This window comes from Charadrius vociferus, unplaced genomic scaffold (genome assembly GCF_000708025.1).
Source record: "Charadrius vociferus isolate BGI_N301 unplaced genomic scaffold, ASM70802v2 scaffold163, whole genome shotgun sequence".
Lineage (NCBI taxonomy): Eukaryota > Metazoa > Chordata > Aves > Charadriiformes > Charadriidae > Charadrius > Charadrius vociferus.
In genome coordinates, this window is record NW_009648332.1 from 16,577,905 (window position 1) to 16,600,909 (window position 23,005).

General features: G+C 39.3%; 1 protein-coding gene across 1 annotated transcript in view; it reads right to left on the minus strand.

The window, feature by feature from the left end:
• Window positions 1-23,005, minus strand: part of DPYD (dihydropyrimidine dehydrogenase) — a 359,045-nt gene that overhangs the window by 130,335 nt on the left and 205,705 nt on the right. The window contains exon 14 of the mRNA XM_009884907.1: window positions 20,564-20,728. Within this exon, the coding sequence (XP_009883209.1) occupies window positions 20,564-20,728 (165 nt within the window). The remainder of the gene's footprint in view (window positions 1-20,563; window positions 20,729-23,005) is intronic.

The window sequence follows — 23,005 nt, forward strand, 5'->3', positions numbered from 1 at the left end:
ACTCAGTTTTGACCCACGCCATCTCTCACCTGCACACCATAACAAGCCAACACACTTGGATCACTTGCTGAAGGTCCTGAACGTGTGTAGCTACAGGAGCATGCGGTCCACCAGGCGCTTGGTGAAAAGTTGATACAGAACGGTTTACTGAGCACTCCTCAGCTATTTCAACGACACAATAAACAATCTTGTAAATATCTAACTGAAAAACACACACGCTGCAGAGAGACTTCTCCTAGGTTTTTTTAACACATGAAAGAATGAAACATACGGGCCATAGGCCAGACTCTGCCCTACCCAACAGCTCTTAGATGCAGCCTCAGCAGCAAAGAGCAAGCAACAAGGGAATAAACAACAGCACCACAGGACTTTTTGGGTTGGTACAGGTTTTCCACCTTACCAAGACTTGCACCACTAGCCTGCCTCTGTAACCCTGCCTCTCGTACAACGTCAGGGTCAGGTCAAGTCACAGCTATGCTACATCTTGTCAGCAGAAGGATTCTTGGAGGCTTACTGGCAATCGGTGCCACTTGCAGCAGTCCTCTACTTTTCCAAATGGCCGCTGGCTGATCGTACTCAAAATCATACAGCCGGAATTACCAATGTACAGAACATTCCTAACGCCCACCTCACAAGATAAGAAGAGTATGACTGCGGCAAATATTCTGTATTGCACAAACATGCATAAATGTGCAGTATTGAAAACCAACAGGAGCACAAAGATTTACCGTTATAAAAAATAAGCCTCTAGAAACCAGCCTGATTTTGATGCCTTGTAGACCCAACCAGGTTTCTCTTTTTCTGTACTTTCTTGTTGTAATTTTTGATTTGTTGCAGAACTGAAATAAAAATAAGCTTCTTATTAAAAACTACCTAGAACATGAAATCCCATGCAATAAGAAAGTTAACAATTGTAAACCCTGTCATGTCTCTGAGAAGCAGAGGAATTATCTTGTTATCAGTTTAATAATGGAACATTGAAGTAAATGATGCCATCCACTGACACCAGTAACACTGTCTCTCCTGGGAAATTCATGTCGGTAGGAACTGTCAATCTAGATGGATATGGACATATTAAACATTGTACCTTCAGTCCATAAATCTATTCTTTCTATGCTGCCTTAATAAAAAGATTCTGCATGATGATAAAGACAAGCAATGCAGAATGTCTTGACATTGCTGACCTATAATTCTGCTTCTCTTATTTTTTCAGGGAGTGGAGAGTAAATAATTTAAAAATCACTAGCCATCCATTGTTTTCATCCTTAACTTGTACTTTAAAGACATTTAAGATAATTTGAGTAAATGAAAATTAGACAACTAGGGGATATTAGTATGTCTATTATTTAGCTGTCTTTCTGTAGCAAACCCTCCGAATAAAGCCCTGTCTTTACCTTGTTACTTTACATAGAGATCTCCAGTTTGTTTTTCAAAGTGACGTGGACGTGAGATACAACAGATCGACACAAAACCAGGCCAATTATCAGCACGCAAATAAGTCTAGAGAAGCTGATGATAGGAGTTTGAAAATATTACCATTTGCTCACCCTACCACACACACAAAATCAGCACAAGCAGAAAACAACAAAGATTCTCTTCTCAGGCTAAACGGAGACGCTTATTTTCAAAGACAGCTGTTTTTCTATGATGACTCTACTTCTATCAATGAGATTCCATCTATTTAATGAGGTTATTTGATGGATGTCAGCAAGTACGCTGGGCTCTAGCTTCAAATTAAGGCCTAGAGTTGTTAGAATCTAACACCCTCAGACAAATAAAAAGAAAGGGTTATGAACAAACCCGTTTCTTTGCAAAATAACAGAATGCCGTGCTTTGACGGGAGCACGAAGCTAAACAGATGGCTCTATAAGACTGGCTGCACCTGCAGCAACACAAGGGAGCAGCTTGGTGTTGTAACTGCTCCTCTGCCACATAAGATGCAGCATCGTATCAGCCGCTATCAGGGCAGGAGTTTTGCTACCATGGCCTTGGCCCTGCTCTTACATATAAATGTGTAGGCACAGATCATGCACATGGAAAGTGTGGATAAATGAAAAGCTAACTTTCCATTAAAACATTTAATGAGAGTCCTACCAACCTGGAATACAGCTGAAGGCAAAACGAATGGACAGAAGAATAAGAGACCTTCTGATGCACTTGTACCTCCCATGCTTCAGGGTACTCTTTAATTAAGACGTGGTAATTCCAGAAGAGTGAAAAAGAGCCCATGGAATACAAGTTACCCAAACCAGATGTTTAATGAAAGAAAATATAGCACTTGTATGAAACACTTCAAGGAAACTCAAATATTTTACATGATTAGAAAAATTATGTCCATTTTATGACAGACTGCTGAAAATTTTAGTGCTTCAGGTAAACCCTTCAAATTCCATTGAAAATTGCCCATGTGGCTGAAGACTTCCCTGGAAATTTGATAGAATCTTTGGGATTTTATTTTGCATAGGAAACCTATCCTAGTTCAACCTTTAGTCTCTTTGGTAATGAGTGAAAACGAATACATGGGTGAATGGAAATTAGCATTACTGAAAGGAAAAGATGCAAGTTAACAAAGGCGGAATTCAAGAGAAGAGTGAAGACAGACACTAATTTTCAGCAATACTCCTTGCAAACAATACCTGCAAGCCCTCATGGCTCTGCCATGCCCCTGCTGTATTTCTGTACTTTCCACACTGACTTAATATAAAGAGAAAGCAGAGGAGGCCAATACAATATTGGAGAAGCTAACAGAAAAAGGATATATCTAATTCTACAATATTTCAGACACATGCTATGACCCGTAGCAAAGGCTTTACACCAGGGTGCTGACACATTATTGATTCTTAAGACCACATATGGAAAACAAGGCTGGCAAAAGGCAACACAAATTTGTGGATTTTTTTCATTCACCTTTAGAAATTTTTCTCTCATCAAATTATCTGCCCAGATATACACCTAGTCCTTTTTAACACAGTTCTTTGGGCACCTTGCTAATTGTTACCGTTTATTCTCACAATAGCACAGGCAACTCTCTGCAGGGTGCCCCTCTGAGAGGGGAAGCAGACTGGAGACAAATACGTTCAAGGGATGTAGGCTGCTCCTACGGAGAGAATGAGCAGCCATTGACCAAAAGGAACCCTAAGATCCCTTCCAGTCCCTGACTGCTTCTAGATACATGCAGATATATTTCCCCTATTACTTAGCAGCAAAGCTGCTTAACTTATTAGAAAACAAATTCAGTAGAAAATAAAAAGAGACAAAATGCACATTGAATAACTTTGTCAGAGTTCCCTAACTCCCGCATTCAGTCAGCTAGCAATTCCCCAGGTCAAATCTGTCTCTTTGCATCCCTGAGAAGTCCATCCTATCTATTCCCTTGTCCCATCACCCCCAGGGCTTCTTTTAATCCACTTCCTTGGATTTGAAGGCTCAAGAAAACTATCAGTATCGGTGCCAGTAGAGCAGAAAAAAGTAGCTCAAAGAGGAGGGAGAAAACCCCCCTCCCTTTTACACTTTAGAGCCCTGTGATATACTTCATCATGTGACATTGCTGGTGCCAAAGCAATGCTTGGGAGGAGTAAGTGATTTTGTCAGCCTGGTTGCATCCTCCACAACTCACCCACTCTCTCTCTGTGCACCATTATCCTTGTAGTGATATACTGAAAAGCACTGATAATTTACCTGATTTTGCACAAACAGCTCTTAGGTTAGGCTGTTCAGATAGATGAGGGTATGGTCATTAGGAACGTGTGTGGGAACAGCCTATAAGACTTGTCCTTTCTTCAGGCAATTACCTGAGGGCTTTACACGCTAGCTGCATGGGGAAGACCTACCAGTCCCTTAATGCTATTCTCTCCTGTTTGCTCTAGGTATCAGACTTCACAAAGAGAAGAGCTTCCTCATGCTCCAAAACCTGCCTGACTAAGGGGACCGGTTCACCTCATGACAGGAGACAATGTGCATGTGTTCACGAGGCTGGAAACATGGGATCTTTTCAATGGCCAGAGCAGGACCAGTGGGATCTATCTCCACCAGAACTTCACAGAGGACCGCTTACAAAAAGTCCTTCTGGGTTATTTTCCTCTTGGAAAGCATGGGTGAAAGGATGGTAGAAAGCTACAAGGCACACAGTAAGATAATAATAATTGTTCTATCTATTGATCTTCATTTTCTTGTGATACCTTTGCTTTCCTCCTCCAGACACTAGAATGATTCTTTTGAAGAGCAGTTAAGTTTCCACTTCTTTGCGTATCCTCTCCAAATCCATACAATTTTCTCTGAATGGTCTGATGTCATAGCCAATTTACTTTAAGCAGAAGGTTGGACTAGCTTAGCTCACCTCACCTCCTAACGTTCCTGCCAACCTGAATTTTCCTATGAACACTCCCTGCATTATCAACAAGTATTCTTGCCTCATTCTCTTCATGATCACTTCATACCTTTGCACCAAGCAGAGAGCCAGCTATCTTTAGCAATTCTGACATTAAGCCTATCAATCCTTCCCCAGGCATAGGAACCTGCTGCAGTCTGGTATTTGTTCAAACCTGTCTTTTATCTCTATAATTTGCCTTCTGTTCTCTCATGGTGGAAGACCACTGTTTCTCGTTAGGCCCACGTTCATGGGAGCCCTAGGCTCATTTAATGATAAACCTGTATCAACAGCAGCATTTCTTACACAAAATTAATTCTTGTTGCACTTTTCAAATGATTAGCAATAAGTTAGCACTCAATAGCTTCTTGCCAGTAACATATTTTAGGAATTTTTAAAACAGAAAAGAGAGAAGATAAGAAGGTGAGGCAAGCAAGAAACATGCTTCATAGACTATACAAAAACTTTTAAAAGTAAATAAATATTTTCATTTGGAAAAAATGTTTCATATATAAATATTTCCATAATCAAAATTATATTAAAATACTCCCTTAGCAAAGATAGAAACTCTGCTTTCTTTCAGGCACAGAACTTTTCAAGGAGTGAAGATGAAAATCCATGTTTTCTGTTGAACTTGATCTCTCCGTATATCCTTTCTATTATCTCCTGGTATCTCCCAGCTGGGCCAAAAATTCAGCAAACAACAGTGCCACTATGTACTGAACCTCATGATGGCAGTTCTCCAGTGCTCCCATCCGATATATGATCAGAAAATCTCATGAGTGGGTAGCTTTATTTCTTTTTATATGCAGACATTACGATTTACTTAAGTAGCTAGCTGCTATGTCTGATGACCCAACTAGTTTTTTGGCTACACTCCAGCAGCAAAGAAAATACAAAATTAAGGGCTGGAAGTTGGTAGCTACCTTCTGACTAATCCTTCCTCTTCAACTGCCAGTTCCGCCCACCTCTCCATCTTTTAGGGAAGCTTATCTGAAGAAGCTGAGAAACTGAAAGAGGCTTTACTATTTTCACTAAATATTTGGATGTTTAATAAAATGGTTACCTAACTTGTTCAGCATACTGCTATGTGATTGGACATTTCAAAATTAAAATGCATTGAATAGTCTATAGGATTATAGTCTCATTCAAATGAAAGCACTGCAAGACCAATTACCATCTAATGTTGGAGAGATTTTATCAATGACCCAGCAGTGAGTACGTATGTTCCCAAAAAGATAAACTGAAAATAAATCACGAGAAATGTGGATGCCTCTGGCAGAATCAAAGGCAGAAGTCCTTCTAGGAACCAGAGGGGTGCTGACAGTATAACATTAAGAGAATGCAAATGTGAGTCACATCCATTTTTAATGCCAACCCTTTGCCTTGAGATGCACATACTGCTCACAGGTAAAAATTTGGGGTACCTATAAAATTCAAACAACCTCTAAATACTCTCACCTGAGCTGTAGTTAACTTAAATGAAACAATTTGCAAGTGTATTGAGATTTTAATATGGAGGTATATCTTGCATAAATGGCTAGGTGGCCAAGAATGATGTGGCTAAGAATAGGTCTATCAGATTCTTACACTGCAAGAAAAGCGCCACAGATTTTTAGAAATGCTACCAGAATTTAGGAATAAAGCTTCAATATATTTTTTTTCCAAACCTAAGACCTTAACTAGCTGTTATGTACAGATAGAAACAATCAACATAACTGTAATTTTATAACAAAAATGTTAAACAAAGAGAATTAAATGAAAACGAAACTTGAAATAGATTAGGAACCCTGTGCTCAAAAAATATGAGAAAGATGTAAAAATAAACCAGTGAAAAAGCATTCTTCCTGGGAGTTGTGAGACTGAGAGGTGCAGCAGCAGGAAAATAGGACAGAAAAGTAGTCCGTTGTTTTCTTAGAGTTTACATTTAACTTACGTGGCTCATAACAAAGGATGTATTTAGGTCTCCTTGAAAGAAGCCTTTAAAATATTTATTTGGGTTTAATTATTTAGTAAATAAGTACTTACTGTTGCATTTTTCCTTCAACAATTAAAAGAATATACCATTTCCACTAGATACACACACAAGGTTTAGACACACGAACAAGTTACCGCTGATTTATGAGTTACCACCCATTGGCACACCTGCAGCGATCAACTAATTCAGTGCTCTTTCAAACCTGATAAAATACAAGGTAAGTCCAGTTTGCTACGTCCAAATTTAAAGAAATTGAGATTAACTTGAATCAGCTTGTATTTGTTGCAAGTTACAAATATGCACACGGGTAGTTACCGCACTGACACACAACAATTTGTTGGCATGTCTGTGTTCACATAACAGTATATGAGATTAATACTATATGAAGAGAGAAAGAGTTTTGCTTTTGCGTTCCTGCTGGCCACCTGATTTTGCATGTTCAGCACTTGCTACTTAATCTTAATAGCAGGTAGAGTTCATTAGTTTCAACCAGGAAAATAAAAAAGGAATTAAAACATAAAAGCAGGTTGAACTGAGATCTAGAATATGGAAATGTGACAGATACAAGAAGTTTGGTGAAGATGACTATGTAAAAGTTTATGATCATAGTTCTTAAACTCAGTGTGCATAACAAGTTCAGAAGCTACCAGCAGTGCTGAGGGTGTAGATTGAGATCAGTTCAAAGCCCACTACGAATTCTGCTAATCTACATGTTCCTCTCAGTGGATAAGGAAAAAAACCCAAACATCTTGGAACACTTTATTCCCACATTTTGCTCTGAATTTGAGATCTTTCCATTGCCCCCCTCCCCAGGAAGCACAGGAGGCTGGGATATAGTCCAGCTGCTGTCAATCAGACTGAAGAGCTGGCTCCAATTGTGATAGATTCAAGCATGTGCCTCTGCCTTTCTTGTCTAAGCTAGAAGATGTCTGCATAGAGCCAGCTCTCCTACTACCGACGGCGTTCATATCAGTCAAGTAAACTCTTTACTTGCTCCTGAACAAAAATAAACTCTTTGATGGTATAACTGCATCTACACTAGGGTTCTGCCAGGACAGCAGTTAGATGCGATTTTATTTTTAGTTTTTCTAGCCTACATAAGTATGTGAGCAAGACTTTTAAATATAGACCTAGCCTTCATATTTTTCTTCATTAGAGCTGTAGCAGACTGCCTAAAATGTAAACCACATTACAGAAATTAAGTGCAGAATATGAGCTACAGGAACAGCATATACTTACTACTTTTATCAGGTATAAATTTGCTTTCTTATTATTATTGTAATACACATAACATAAAAGAGAAAAAACAGAATTATCTAAATCGCATACACTCAGTGCCTCATAAAAGACTAAAATCATATCACAGCCAGTATAAATGAATGCCAAAGCTACTGTGCGTTTTAAAAGATCAGATTTTGTAATTTACTCAATTGCCAATGACAAACACAAAATGGGAATTGGGGAGAAGTATTAGGGGGATAAATGTTTTGCACAGGTAATAAGGCTAGCAGAATTTTGTCATTCTCACAAACTTTAGATTTTAATTTTGATGGATCATTGACAATAATTTTAAAATTTTGCCATTTGGGGGGTTATTTTTTAACAGTGCCACAAGGTCATTTTCTCCCCATCCAATGGCAACTTCTACATCCTAATATTAAAACAATAACTACCCAGAAAAGGGCATTTCCCAGGGAGTAATGACTGGCTGGGAGGAGTTGATGGCCCGAGGCACTGCTGAGGGCCATTAACCCTGACCGGTTATTAATCGCCAGGAAATGCCCTGCACCAAGGTTGTTATTGCTATTTTAAGCACAGATGGGGGAGGGGGGGAGATGGACATCTTAGTGTACAGAATTTTTTAACGCATGATGCCACTTCCTTTGTTGCAGTTTATGGAGGACATTTCTAGAAAGAATGAATGCTCTGCCTGATACCCAGCCGGATTTCACAGATCATTTTGCAGCACTCTATTGTGCACACAGTAACTTACCAAACTGAGAAAACAGTTGGGGATTTTAAGAGCTTTTTTTTTTCCCCTCTAAATAATAGTCTGCATGGAAAAATAAAAAGGGAATTCAAAGCTTAATAAGATGAACAAAAATATGCAATTCTTCATGTCACTGTCAGCAGAATTACATTCTAGAAATATCTTTTTAATCACACCGTCTTTATGTTTAGTGCGTTTCCTTTGTCAATACTCCTGCTTAATGACCATTCACATATCTTCAAAAAAGAAATTTTTAGCAGCAACAGCCAACGCACATGCTGCACCAGCTTCAGCTGATGGTAGCCATTAAGGAGTTTGTCTTTTCCAATAATCAAGCAGATTGGGTCATTTTCTAGGAGACAGTTGGTGAAGTATTTCAGAAACGGCTTTAATTTTCTCCTAGTTCTTACCCTAAGGCTAAAGTTTTAAAGATGGGCTTATAGTCCTCACGAAACTGTGAAAATTGTTCTTTTCTTGCAGGGATCAATAACTCACTCTCCAAATCAAAAGGATATTCTTAGCGTATGTACAAATAGTCCTCTGCCTTACCAAACTACTTACTATTTGTCAAACCTTAGCTGTGAAAGTAAAGCAAACAAAATAAGTCATGGCTTTATAACATGCATAGGAAGAAAAGTACAGTTCTGCACTAAACTAGTTTGACAGGTTTCTCAACAAAGCTGTAGCTTCCAAGAGCAAAATAAAGAAGATCTCACATTTCTCCTCAAGGTCCCGATTTGTCACCACAAACATGTACATTTGAATCAAAGATTGATTGTAAAAATCTCACTGAATTCACCATGTGGTTCTATTTTCAGTTACAAATTGTGGTCTCCAGCAAAAGTTACGTGCTTTCTTAAAACAAAATTCTGTCAAATTGATGGCCAGAGTGTGTGTTTTCACCTCTTTGCCAGATTAAGAGCCATATTGTTAAAAAATTAATAACAAGAAAATCACCAAAATTAATATTGTAAGCAGTTGGGACCAATCAGTATGACATGCATTGCATGATCATTTGAACACGCCGACATTGAGCTGACATTGTCTCTGGGCAAAACTTTTAGCAGGCTTTCTTGTGTTTCTATATGTAGGATCATCTGTGGTGACCCTCTGGAAATGCAGCTTTTCAAATCTTAGTAAATTGAAGACAGCACTTGAATTACAAAACCCTTAGCACATAATTTGCACTAGTACAAAATATATCTTCATCTCAGCTTGAGTTCAAATAATGTAGTTACATGCTAACCAGGTTGTCAAAATGTAATACAGGCACAATGGTCCAAAGGTTGAGACAGGACTGGGAGGCAGGAGAGGGTTTCTGATCCTTGGGTACAAATCTAACAGCTATTCTTTGCGCATCGACAATGTAAACCCGTAGGAATGTACTATGTAGCTCAGTACCCCTTCTCCGACACACGCCAGCAGCAGCTCTCTAGGGCAAGCTTACAGTAATATTTCCCGAGAAAACTCGCCCAGCGTTTAAGAAATCTGTGGCACAGGAATTTCCTGAGCCAGAGGTGATGCACTCCATAGCCTTCTCCAAGCAATTTTCCCAGTTGGTTCTTTCTCAACCCTTATGTACCTCTGGCACTGGCAATGCCCTGTGAGAACGAGCTCCACAGCATCAGTGGCACATAGTGAAGTGTCTCCTACTGCTCATTTCCACCTGTCACCCTTCTGGTTCCATTCCAACTGTATCCTTGCTGAGACAGAAAAATCTGAACCACACAGTAGATTCAAAATGTGCAAAAAAAGAATCAATACGCTGGCATAATGATGGTTTTTGCTTTGTTCTCTCTTCCTTTCCTAGAAATTCTGTGTTTGATATGTTTTATTTCAATGCTATTCAACGTTAAGCTGAGATTTTCACAGTGCTCTCTACTGTAAACGTAGTATAGTTAACTTTGAATCAATCACTGTACATATAAATTTAGTACTGTTTTATCCCATGTGCATACTACATTTATCTTCATTTAATTTTATCTGGCAGTTCATTGGCCAGTCACTCAGTAATGCAAGATCCTTCACAACCCTTTATAGCCAGCTCTCATCTTTATCTCCCTACAATGTTTACTATTACCAGCAAAGTTTACGTTCTTGAAATTCTCTCTTTTCCAGATTGTTAATAAACATTTTAAATAGCACAGAACACAGCACAGATCCCTAGAGAATTTTACTGGAGCTCTCTATCCACCGTGAAAATTGAGTATTTATTCTTTAACGTTGTTTCCTATGTTCAACTAGTTATTTATTCATGTGGGTTTCTTCCCTCTAATCTTATGGAAACTCAATTTCTTCCAAATCCTTCAGTGAGGGACCCTATCAAATGCTTTTGGAAACCCAAGCTCACCTTATCAGCAGAGTCTCTCTTGATGTCCTCAAGGAACTTTTTTTAAGGTATGGCATACTACAAAAGGGGTTTCTTTACTCTTTTTTTTTTTTCTTTTTCTTTTTTTTTTTTTTTTACCAATCCTGAATTTCAGAAGAGCTTCTACCAATTTGCATACAAGGATAGAAGATGTAAGATCTGTAGTTCCCCTGATCTCTCCCAGAAAAGAGGTGTCACATTAACCATGTACCAGTTCTGCTACTTTTCAAGCCTCAAGCAGATCTGCTATAGCCAACACTACTAACAAAAAGTGCTGATGATAGATGAGAATTTTCCTGTATTTTCTCGTTTTTTTTTTAAATAACACCTAAGCCTCAAGAAGTTAAAACTTACAGCACCATATTTTGTAGCTGAGTCCCGTCTTGATTAATACTTAGGTCATATGAGGCTCGCGCATCGTGGAAAAGCCTTTCCCAGAAAACTTCCTTCCTTATAACAAAATGTGATCTCCAAGATCAAATACATCAACGTTTCTGTTACTAGCCTTTGGTTTTGTTCACTTACTTTTGCAAATGGAAACTGCTGTGCCCACAGAAATAGATGGGCACGTCTGGTGTAAAATCCATTGGGTAAATCAGAGTCCTTGTTGAATTCCTCCTTAGACTGCGTGGAGGAAAATGCATCCTGCTAGCTCACAAAGAGCTGAACCATTGTCGGGAGCAATAAGGACACTCTCAGGATTGGGGAGAGTGGAAGCTCCCCTGGAGCAGGTGGAGGTACACTGTCAATGTGTCTGCTCTTCTTTCATGTCAGCTCTCTCTCTTTTCTAGGAAGCATCTTTCTGTACTGTTTTTCATCCTCCCTTTTCCTTGTGGTGAAGGATGAAGAGAAAAAGGGAAGGTGGTCATACATTCCATGCTCCAAGGCCTCTTCCCTCCTACCCACCACAGTAATCACTGGAAACTGAGGAGTCCTGGCCATACTTGCACTCCAAAATAGCTAGTGCCAAGTGGTGTAGTTCCTGGGCAAGGTAATCGGTATGAGTGTCTTATTCCAACCTTTTCCTCCCTCCTTAGCTAGGATTTCCTCTGATGTTAAGGGACTAAACCTACTGCCAGTTTTCTGTAGTGAAAGGGATCTTTTCCATATGGTGAATTTAACAACTGCTGTGTGGGTTTTTTCACCTCCTACCAAGCATCCATGACGGCTGGCTTTGGGAAGTTTAAGCTGCAGCAATAACAACTTCTGGAGTTTTTTTTAATGTGATTTGTGGATCTGAAATTCAGATACGGGAACCCAGGTAGCTGTTCTGCACTGCTGGGCGCTTCCATGATATGAAGCATGCAAGCTTCTAGGCAGCCCAGCTTGTGGCTCCCTCCCCTTGTGCTCTGTCCTTTTTAGTTCATGTGGAAAAGCATATGGGCTTCCAGCAAGGGTGCTCCGATAGGCCTGAGAATGCATGGCATGTATCCTCCCCATTCAGGTCCACAATACACTGGTTGCTGTTCGTACCCAGCGAGGTCCACATGGGCACAGCCCTACCTGGTTGCTTAGAAATCTTTTATTCCAAGTTCGTAGGTGTTGTGACTTGTCAAGATGTCTGTGGCTTATCATGTGGACACACACCTCAGTAGGTATTTGGACTACAATTTAATTTCTTTGTGATGGAAAGGCAAAGCTATCTACACTAGCCCTAGGAAGAGCAGGTGTTTATGGAGAGCAGCTGGCCGACAATTTGATCGTCACTTCTGAACACGACTCCTGCAAAAACGAAGATGAAGGTTCTGCTTTTCACCTCACCTAATTACCTGTATTACAAATGCTATTCCAAACTCCCAAGTATTTCAAATGTGAAACCCAAATGGTAAAACAGACTACTACTTTTTATAACATGAATCAAGTCAGTGACTGGTATCTCAAAATGTAAATACTATGTACTCTACACAACATCCCACAGACCTCTGAATACCCATCAAAAGTAAAAGCTATAATAATGCCTGCAAAAATACACAAATTATTCCTAATACATCTAGTGAGAGAGCCAACTTTGACCTTCTCTTCACAGTAAAGCTGTGAAGTCTATGATTCCTCCATATCTTAATTTTTTTTCCACCTAATGTCCCTTAATTTTAAGTCTCAAAGGAGATCTACAGTAATTTTAGATATTCTGGTTAATTCCTCTCAGTAACCAGATTACAAGGTCTATTATTAGTGCAAACTTAGAGAGTGAAAAGGTTTATATAAATATACAAATGTTGTTCACAGTCTGCAGATGAAACCTGTTATTAAAACCAGAGCTGGTCATACACATAAGCTTGATATGTAGGACCCCACTTCAGGGATCACTTCAGCAAACTAATCAAACCTCTCCACATAATCTATCCAAATAACTACTATTGCTGTTGCAAATCTATTTCTACTCATAACTTCAGGAAATCTTTTTGAACATTGCATTTTTCTGCACCAACCATTATTCACAGGAGCAAGGCACTCACTTATGCCTGTTTAATTGTATTTTTCTTGCTCTGTAATCCCTCATTTCTGTCCTCACAGAGTAGAATTAAAACGAATCTGGTTTGGGTACCTAAATTTAAAAACAAAACCAAACACAGAAACAAAACCCCAAACAAAACTAGCTGCCCTATTTCATATCTCTATGGTAGAAAAAACCTGCATAATATAAAAAAGCTAATTACAACATTCTAGGAGATTTAAAAACATAAAATACCGAAAAACAGTGCTACAAAGAAGCTGGTTATCAGTATGGGATCCAGCGATCTGTTCTCGCACGCTCTCTAGCACGGCTACTCCTGACAGGTGTTCCTGGGACATTCTGAACAAAATGTTGAACAAAAATATATCTTTAACAGTCTCATCCTTGAAAAGCTGCTCTCTGCTGAGTAACTGTCAGAGAGACTGTCAGCAACATTCTGCAAGCAGCAGAACAAACATTAAGATGACAAGAGTTTTCAGCTTGGTTTTGGGGTCCGAAAGTACTTAATGTTTCTAGCAGAAGAGGTTTCTCAATTCAACACGTCATGACACTGATATCTGAATCACAGAATCAGTGTCACAGCTGACAATCTGGTATCCTATGTGCGTTCCTTGGAGTCATACAGCAGCCCAAACTCATTTGTGTTGTTAGGAGACCAAAAAGTTACTTTTAAGACTTCAGGATACTAATATAGCAATACTGAAAAATACTCATTTTGGCATCATCTTCCAAGATCCCACTATATTCCTTGCAGTATAGATTTCTCAGACAGTTGCTTGTTTTTGATGGGCTTCTGTTAGCCCTGTAGGGAATGACATTTTCCCTGCAATCTATTTTGTTTCATTAAGTGTCCTTTCAAAGCCCTTTATCTGTACTGCTGTGACCTCCTGCACATGCTCAGACCAAAACTAATTTGCATATTGAGGTTTTTAATGAATTTGCTTGCTTTTTTATCATCTACAGGGCACCAATTACAGTTTTGGGAAGGTAGAGAAAGACTACGTGGCAACTGTGTCCATCACCTTCTTACTGAACCTTCAGTTCACAATTTTCTGTAGAGAAGTGTTTTACCACTTTCAAAGCTTGCTCTTGTCAAGCTTGTTCTACCCAGTACAGATGCTAAAGAGATTTCAGGGTAATATGAAACCTTAAAATATTTGGCGAGTTACTAGGTAGTGTAGATATATAGACATGCTTATGAGACTGGAAGAACAAACATCTGTGTCAGCAGGTGACCTACCAACTCAAATGAGAAGGCTGAGCTATGGTAAGTGAAAGGTTTTGCTGAGGAACAGCAACAGTTTATATGCTTTTTCTGATGAAACAAATGCTACCACCAATATATCCCATTCCATCGCAATCAACAAAAATTATTCTCATGATAGCCAACTTCACTGTGCACACAGCTCCTTGTTTTATTGGCACACAAAGACGTACTGCCACTACCGGTATTCACAGCTCCGAGCACAGATAATGGCTATATTGTAGCTAATGTCAAATATCTGAATACGAAATTTCAGCAGTAAGTTCTCTTGCAAGTTTTTTATAATTTTTGTTTCAACTCTCCTAGCCACTTTCTACTGATTAAAGTTTGTAGACTTTTGCTAAAGTAAAAGTGAAATTTTTTTTGTCTGTACAGTTTTCATTCCTGATCATATAAAATCATAGAATCATTTAGGTTGAAAAAGACCTTAAAGATCATCAAGTCCAACCATCAACCTAACCCTGCCAAGTCCACCACAATCCCATGGCCCTAAACACCACATCTACATTTCTTTTAAACCCCTCCAGGGATGGTGACTCAACCACTTCCCTGGGCAGCCTGTTCCAATGCTTAACAACCTTTTCAGTGAAGAAATTTTTCCTAATATCCAATCTAAACCTCCTCTGGTGCAACTTGAGGCCATTTCCTCTCATCCTATCACTTGTTACTTGGGAGAAGAGACTGACACCCACCACGCTATAGCCACCTTTCTGGTAGTTGTAGAGAGCCATATGGTCTCCCCTCAGCCTCCTTTTCTCCAGCCTAAACACACCCGGTTCCCTCAGCCGCTCCTCATAAGACCTGTTCTCCAGATCCATCACCAGCTTCGTTGCTCTTCTTTGGACACACTCCAGCACCTCAATGTCTGTCTTGCAGTGAGGGGCCCAAAACTGAACACAGTACTCGAGATGCAGCCTCACCAGCGGCAGGGAGACAATCACTTCCCTAGTCCTGCTGGCCACACTATTGCTGATACAAGCCAGAATGCTACTGGCCTCCTTGGTCACCTGGGCACACTGCTGGCTCTTATTCAGCCGGCTGTCGACCAACACCCCCAGGTCCTTTTCTGCTGGGCAGCTTTCCAGCCACTCTTCCCCAAGCCTGTAATGCTGCATGGGGTTGTTGTGACCCAACCACAGGACCTGGCACTTGGCTTTGTTAAATCTCATACCACTGGCCTCAGCCCATCGGTCCAGCCTGTCCAGATCCCTCTGTAGAGCCTTCCTACCCTCACACAGATCAACACTCCTGCCTAACTTGATTTTGTCTGCAAACTTACTAAATAGAACTTATCAAATAGAAATAGCCCCAATTCTGAGCCCTAAGGAACACCACTTGTGACTGGCCACCAACTGGTTTTAACTCTATTCACCACAACTGTTTGGGTCTGGTCATCCAGCCAGTTTTTTACTCAGTGAAGAGGACGCCTCTCAAAGCCATGAGCAGCCAGTTTCTCCAGGAAAATGCTGTGGAAAACATTGTCACAGGCTTTACTAAAGTCTAGGCAGACAACATCCACAGTCTTTCCCTTACCCACTAAGCCGGTCACCTTGTCACAGGAGATCAGGTTAGTCAAGCAAGGCCTGCCTTTCATAAACCCATGCTGACTGGGCCTGATCACCTGGTTGTCCAGGACGTGCCACGTGCTGGCACTCAGCATGATCTGCTCCATAGCCTTCTCTGGCACCAAGCTCAGACTGACAGGACTGTAGTTTGCCAGATCCTCCTTCCAGCCCTTGCTGTAGATGGGTGTCACATTTGCTATCTTCCAGTCAACTGGGACCTCCCCGGTTAGCCAGGACTGCTGATAAATGATGGAAAGTTACTTGGTGAGCACTTCCACCAGCTGCCTCAGTACCCTTGAGTGGATCCCATCTGACCCCATAGACTTAGGGGTGATATCATTAAGTGAGTTCTACTTAGCAAAATTAATATTTCTTAAGTAAACAACTTTCTTGAAGATACCATAAAATGCCATATTTTCCACGACATTTTGGATAGAAAGTACACCAATACACCATGTAATCAGGTATCTCCTTGGTAAATAAACTATGAAAGTATGACAGGCTGAGATAGTCGGGATTGTTCAGCCTGGAGAAGAGAAGACTCCAGGGAGACCTTACAGCAGCTTTCCAATATCTGAAGGGGGCCTACAAGAAAGCTGGAGAAGGACTTTTTACAAGGACATGTATTGATAGGACAAGGGGTAATGGCTTCAAACTGGAAGAGGGGAGATTTAGATTAGATGTTAGGAAGAAATTTTTCAGTATGAGGGCGGTGAGACACTGGAACAGGTTGTCCAGGGAAGTTGTGGGTGCCCCATCCCTGGAAGTGTTCAAGGCCAGGCTGGATGCGGTTTTGAGCAACCTGGTCTAGTGGAATGTGTCCCTGCCCATACAGGTGTTAGAACTAGATGATCTTCAAGGTTCCTTCCAACCTAAACCATTCTATGATTAGTGTTAGTTCTTTTACCCCACTATCTAAAGCACTACAAATATTACATGTCCAAAATATGATCTAATCTTTTTAACATGAACTTCATGCATTTTCCATCTGGGGTGGGTTCACCCCGGTCAGCAGCTAAGCCCCCACCCAGCCAGTTGTTCACTCCCCACATCCAAATCTCCTCTCTGCCATTTCAAACCAGTGTAAGCAGGCTTTTGAAAGGGAGACTTTTCCTATTTCTCATTATGATGTTGAGATAACTTTTGTACCCCATGGGAACAGCTTTTTATTGGTCTTGGCCCAAAATGTCCCTCTACAGCAGAGAGTAAAGAGAACCGATGACCAGACCATGATTATGGCTTCAGTAGTCATTCATCTCAAACAAGTAGTAATTAAATTTCAATCTTAAAATTTTGATTATTGATATTTTTCTTTCACTTTTTTCTTGAGCCTCAGATTAATACAGCACTTTACAAACAACCTTTTTTTGGGAGAGTGGGGATGCCAAATTTGGCAATAAAGTGTCAGCTTTATACTAATTCAGAAGGGATATTTTAATACTACATTTTAGACTATGAAATAAATATCATAATTGTTCCATCTTTTCTCACTGTCAAGTTCTTAGTCTATACTACTAAAGAACAAAAAATCCATCTTCTCCTGATTAATATTACATAGGATGATAAATCCTGTAGTATCAGATGCTATGTGTGGCTATAAGACATGAAAATATAAATACTTAACAGATTCTCATAAAAAAACTCTTAGTTAACCATGTAAGGAAGATGTTTGGATATCACAAAGAGAGGCCAATATAAATAAGTAAAACTATAATATCTGGGAAAGTAAAAAGAAGATGACAACTATAAACAGATCAATTTTCTTCTCGCTTTCACAGCTGATTGAAAGGCTGTTTTCTTGGTATACAGGAAAGCAGTGGACACAGCGTTTTTAAAACTGCGTCCTTTGAAAACTTAACAATAAACAATGCTGAATAATGCCATATATTTTAAACGGTTTCAGCCAAGTTGCTGAAGTAATACCTTACTGAGATGACTGAAGTACCAGAGGAAAAACAATTCCATTTCTAACTGCAAACCATTTTAACAGAAAAGCACCTGACTTTAAAAAAAAAAAAAATCATCTTGGGCCTGTACTGTGCATACCACCTAATTTCTTTTTCTGTGTGTGTGTTTTCTGAAAAAACAGTAATAGTGATATTAAATTAACTCAAGAAAAAAAATCCGAAATTGAAACAACAAAACTTCTGATGACACTTCACAAGCAAACATACAAGATACTTTCTATTTCTCTGTTCTCCTCTGCTTGGACGCTTACAAATATTTCATTCACTGCTGGTGGCACTGAAGCAAGTTTCTGCTGGTGGCAGCTTTTGCCCTAGTCCACCCCTAGTCCACTTGAAGTGGATTCAGGGTTGAAAGGAGAAGATAATAGAAGAGAAGACTGAGAGACTGCCAGACAGAGATAATTGCAAGCTACAAGCAAGAATCAGGAGTCAGAAGGGCCAAAGAATGAGGCCACCCACTACAGGGGTGAAGACAGTCAAAGGGAGATGCTAGTTCCTGATCTATAAAGGCAACATGTCACAACTATATGACATTATCCACTCAGCTGTGCCTGGTGGTCCTCTTTTGCACAACCCCTTGCAAAATTTAGTTTAAATCCTAGGCTTTGTTGGGGGAATTTAGCTGCTCTTTTTGCATTATGGTTTGCTTCTTCCTAACGGCATGAGATAGGATGCTGTTGTAGGATCACCTTCTGGTGAAGCAGCTGTTTTGCTCATATCCTTTTCATCTGTAAGATAAATCTTGCTTTAAATTACTTGTATTACATAGCAAAAGTAATTATGCATCCATTTTGATTTTTTTTAATATTTACCATAGCAAGGTAAGTTTTTTTACTGTAATCACTTGGTCCTCATCTCTGTTTGGCTTTCATTTGAGCAGAAAATGTCATTCTTTGCTTGTTAATTAAGTTCACCAAAGAGTTCTCAGAAATTGGTTTTGGTTTTAATAAAAAAAAACCCAAAACCATCAAGTTTAAAAAGGCTTTCTGGAGGAGGCAACAAGATTTGGGGGGAAAAAAAATTCTGCAAGCTCTAATTATACAGAATATTTCAAAATAAGCACCAGGAGATTTCTACTCAGTAAACAAAAAATCCATTTTCAGTTAGCAACAAATTTACCATTATAATTATGACAGTTCTTAGATGAGTTCACAGGCACATTTTAAAAATCCTTGCAAGCAAAGCCAAGGTCTACTGCTGGTTGCTGCTTCCCCCATGCCCACGCAGGCGTTACCAACCTCAGAGATGCCACAGCAGCAGCCACAGTCAACATGTGGGAGCTGAATTCACATTCTCAAAGTAATAGCTCACATAGTGAGGGACGATCAGAAGATGCTCACCCTGGGTACTATGGAAGAGTGAGACTTCATCCCACACAAGAGGCTAGGTCTCAGAAAATTCAAATTTTCCTTTTGAAATTGTTGCTAGTACTTTTCCTCACAGAAGAGGATGGTTTTGTCTCAAGCACAAAACGCTGCGAAAGATTTTAGGTGAAGACTGCAATGGGAAACCATTCCCGCAGCAGAAGTGGACAACAGTCTGCCTGCATGCAATATGCAGGACTTTGTCAAAGGATGTTAAGATCAGAATCAGAGAATTACAGTATTATCTTTCAGTTCACACTTTCACTATTATGAAGCCCAGTCACAGTAAATGAAGCGATATGAACCTCAGCAAAGAAACACACAGTCCATCCATAGTGAAGTAGGTTATTAAACACGCAGTACTTAACTTTTACTATCAATACTATTGGTTTGAACATTTTTTTACTTGCCAATGTGCACATTTAAACTCCAGGAATAAGAAAACAAGCCAAATAATCGATTGTCTTCATGCAATAATATATTCAGCGGCATTCACTTATTTTGTTCATAGCTGAACCATGGAGGTAATAACTTCAAGACAGAAGATACGTAGGCTCTGGGATTTCTAGCTCTATCCATTCGAGATAATGATTGAGGTGAATTTTACTTTCCACCTCGTTGTTCTTATTCACTAGAAGAGTAGCTGAAAATCATTTATGCTAGCTAGCTGGCATCATTGCTCCCAACTTTGATTATTACTTTCTAGCCAGATATTCCCCATAGCCAAGAAGGCTTTAACAAAACTCTATCCTTGCAGTTAACTTAAGTCAGTGTTGGTTTTTTTTCTCTTAAAGGAGCCAATTGCTTATAAAAATATTAGAAGTATCTTTCACACTTAGATTAAAAATGAAAAGGACAAAGATTATTTTTATAATCAAATTCAATTCACAATGAAAATTATTATGATAAGTTACATCTTTAAATATGACCTTAAATACAAAATTATTCGCAGCAGAACTGACAAGCATCCACACTGGGATCAACTCTTCCCCTTGATACTATCTATTTGAATGTAAACATCAGTCTAACTAAAAAATCACAACAGTTGTCTGTTTGTGTAGTCATTTCACAGAATTTTCTGTCATAAAGATTATTTGGATGGGCTTTTCTGTTTTGTAATGACATACTCGTATGTCAATAAAGCAATTGGCATTCTATTTAATATTAAATAGGTGAGTTTTCACAGATCTATAAACTGGAGATTCTAAATAAGTATGTTGCATCTTCATGACTGAGTGGTACTTACATGGTTTGGAAAGTCAGCCTTCAGTTCAGCAATACTTTTACACCAATATGCTGCTGTTTTCTCACTGATCAGTTCAATGTTTAGAAAAGAGCCTTGGCCTGGGCCATACATAGGACCTGAAGTAATTCCACGCACAATCCTCGGAGAAACATTGGTCACAATATCCTGCAAAACAGTGAAACCACTCAGATTGGTTTTGCAAAGTGAAGCATACATATATCATGTACATATATCACATACATGTACTCTTACTATGAGTAAAAACTACAATTATAGGGCAGTTCTCGAAATCAGCGAATTCTTAATTAGATTCGCTACATCAGAGGAGAAAAATGTTTGCTGAATGTTTGAAATGGTATGTCAACTATCAAGAAAATGCCAATATGGGGCACCGATAAACTGCCACACAAGACATCATTTAAATAACGCTTTTGTGTTGGATAGAGGCCATACAAGACTTGGTGTAAAAACCTGTGTAGGCTGCAGTCATGTAACAGTCATGTAACATGTGAACTATCCTCCCCAAAGACGATGTCCTATACTAATGGGTAAAGTGCAGAGAGGTGCTGCCCACCAGCCTCTCCGATGAAAAGTCAGGCTCCAGTCACCAGCAAAAGCATCAAAAGTATACCAGCGTACCAAACTTCACAAATTAAATGATATGACTAAGAGAGACCAAAATCAAAAAGTAAAACCAAAAATAGTGAAAATTAGGATCAGTATCGTAAAGCACGACATTCCTGAAGGTCAACATGAGGTTAACAAACAATTTTGAAACATACAGTAAACACACAAAATGTTGTCTTGTTTAGTAGTCTTAATTAAGGTGCAATGTCACCGTATCTATATTAACAAAGAACTGTAAATTCTGACATTATTTAAAACTAAAGAGAAACATAGATGGCAAAATGTTCCTTTTGCCAATTTCCAATTAAAAATAATTTTGAGTAAAGGTCATTTATTTACAAATGTATCAGAATTATTTGTTTAAGTACCCCTCCTCACCATCTTGTCATTTTTAGTGAGATAACATGAACCTCCATTAGTATATAGCAATTAGGGTCAATTTACATATTTTAATTAAGAACCATCCCATATAAAACAATTAGGGTAATAGGCATACTAACTGGATTTCATAACATTTGGACGTTTTTCCAACTAGATAGACAGGAAACCTTAATTAGCATTAATTAGCACTGATCTGCATATGTTTGATAAGGCATACCCTTGCCACAAAAGATTATTTATTCCTGAATCTGCCAAATGCCGCAGTTACAGAGGATAAAGGGACTTTTCTTCACATTGTATGTAAATTTGAGGTAATCATCTGCTTATAAAGTTGAATTAATTATTATACAGTAAATATGCACTAATATTTTATACTGATAGATAATTATATGTCCATTTACGTATGTAGAAATCATACAAAGTAATCTCCCCAGTTCATCTATTTTCAGGCTTAGTAAGCCTGGAACACGGACATCACAATAATTCCTAATTTTCCTACCAGAGTATTTTCCCTTCATCACAAAAGCTTCACCTCCCTCTCAACAGTTAAGTTATATTTTCAGAAAAAAAAAATAATTTGGTACACTTTCTGAATGTATGCAAACCAAAACCAAACAGGAAAGTACACTCCCCTCACTCCCAAAATGAATTACAAAAATTGCAATTTATGCAGAAGAAGCGTTTACACCAGTTTGCTCCATATTATCCTTTTGAGCATTTCACCCCTTTTAAATTACCTGAGAGGAGCTTGTGCTTTGATTTCATCCCAGAAAGCTATTCAAACACCCAGGCCAGCGCTATCACATCATCCCGCATGAAAAAACATGCAAAGGCAGTGACAAATGCTGGCAATCTGACCTTACTCCTGCAAGCACCGGGTGCACGTGGGGATTTTCCAACAGATAGGAGTTACTTTGACCATGCTGCAAGTGACTATGAGCTTCCTCTTCCCATGCTGCACAGCAATCAGAAGCGATGCGGCTATGGTAGTACGGCACTAAGCCTGAGCTAACAGCCTGCCTGTTCTTGGGAACTGTTATTTTTAGGGTCGGTGCAAATTACAATAAGACGCACATAGTATGATTTCCAGTTTGTATGTGTGTATGTGTACACACGTGTGTACATGTGTATGCCAGACATTGCTTGGAGCCACCTACAGTACTGTTTGTTATCTTACTATGTGCATATTTTGTTGTTCTTCCAGTCTCTCTCATCTTACTACCAGTAAGAGTTCAAAGACTGAGATATTGCAGCTTAGATTATACCTCTTGCGGGACACTCACAAAGCCTCAGTCTGCTTCCGTGCGAAAACACTCTGAAGTTTTTGTATCTGCTTTGGGTCTCCAGGCAATCTCTTCCCTCTTCTAAGAACAGAGACCCCTGTTTAGACCCTGTGACTGCTGCCGAATCCCCATGGCTTCGAATCACTCTTTC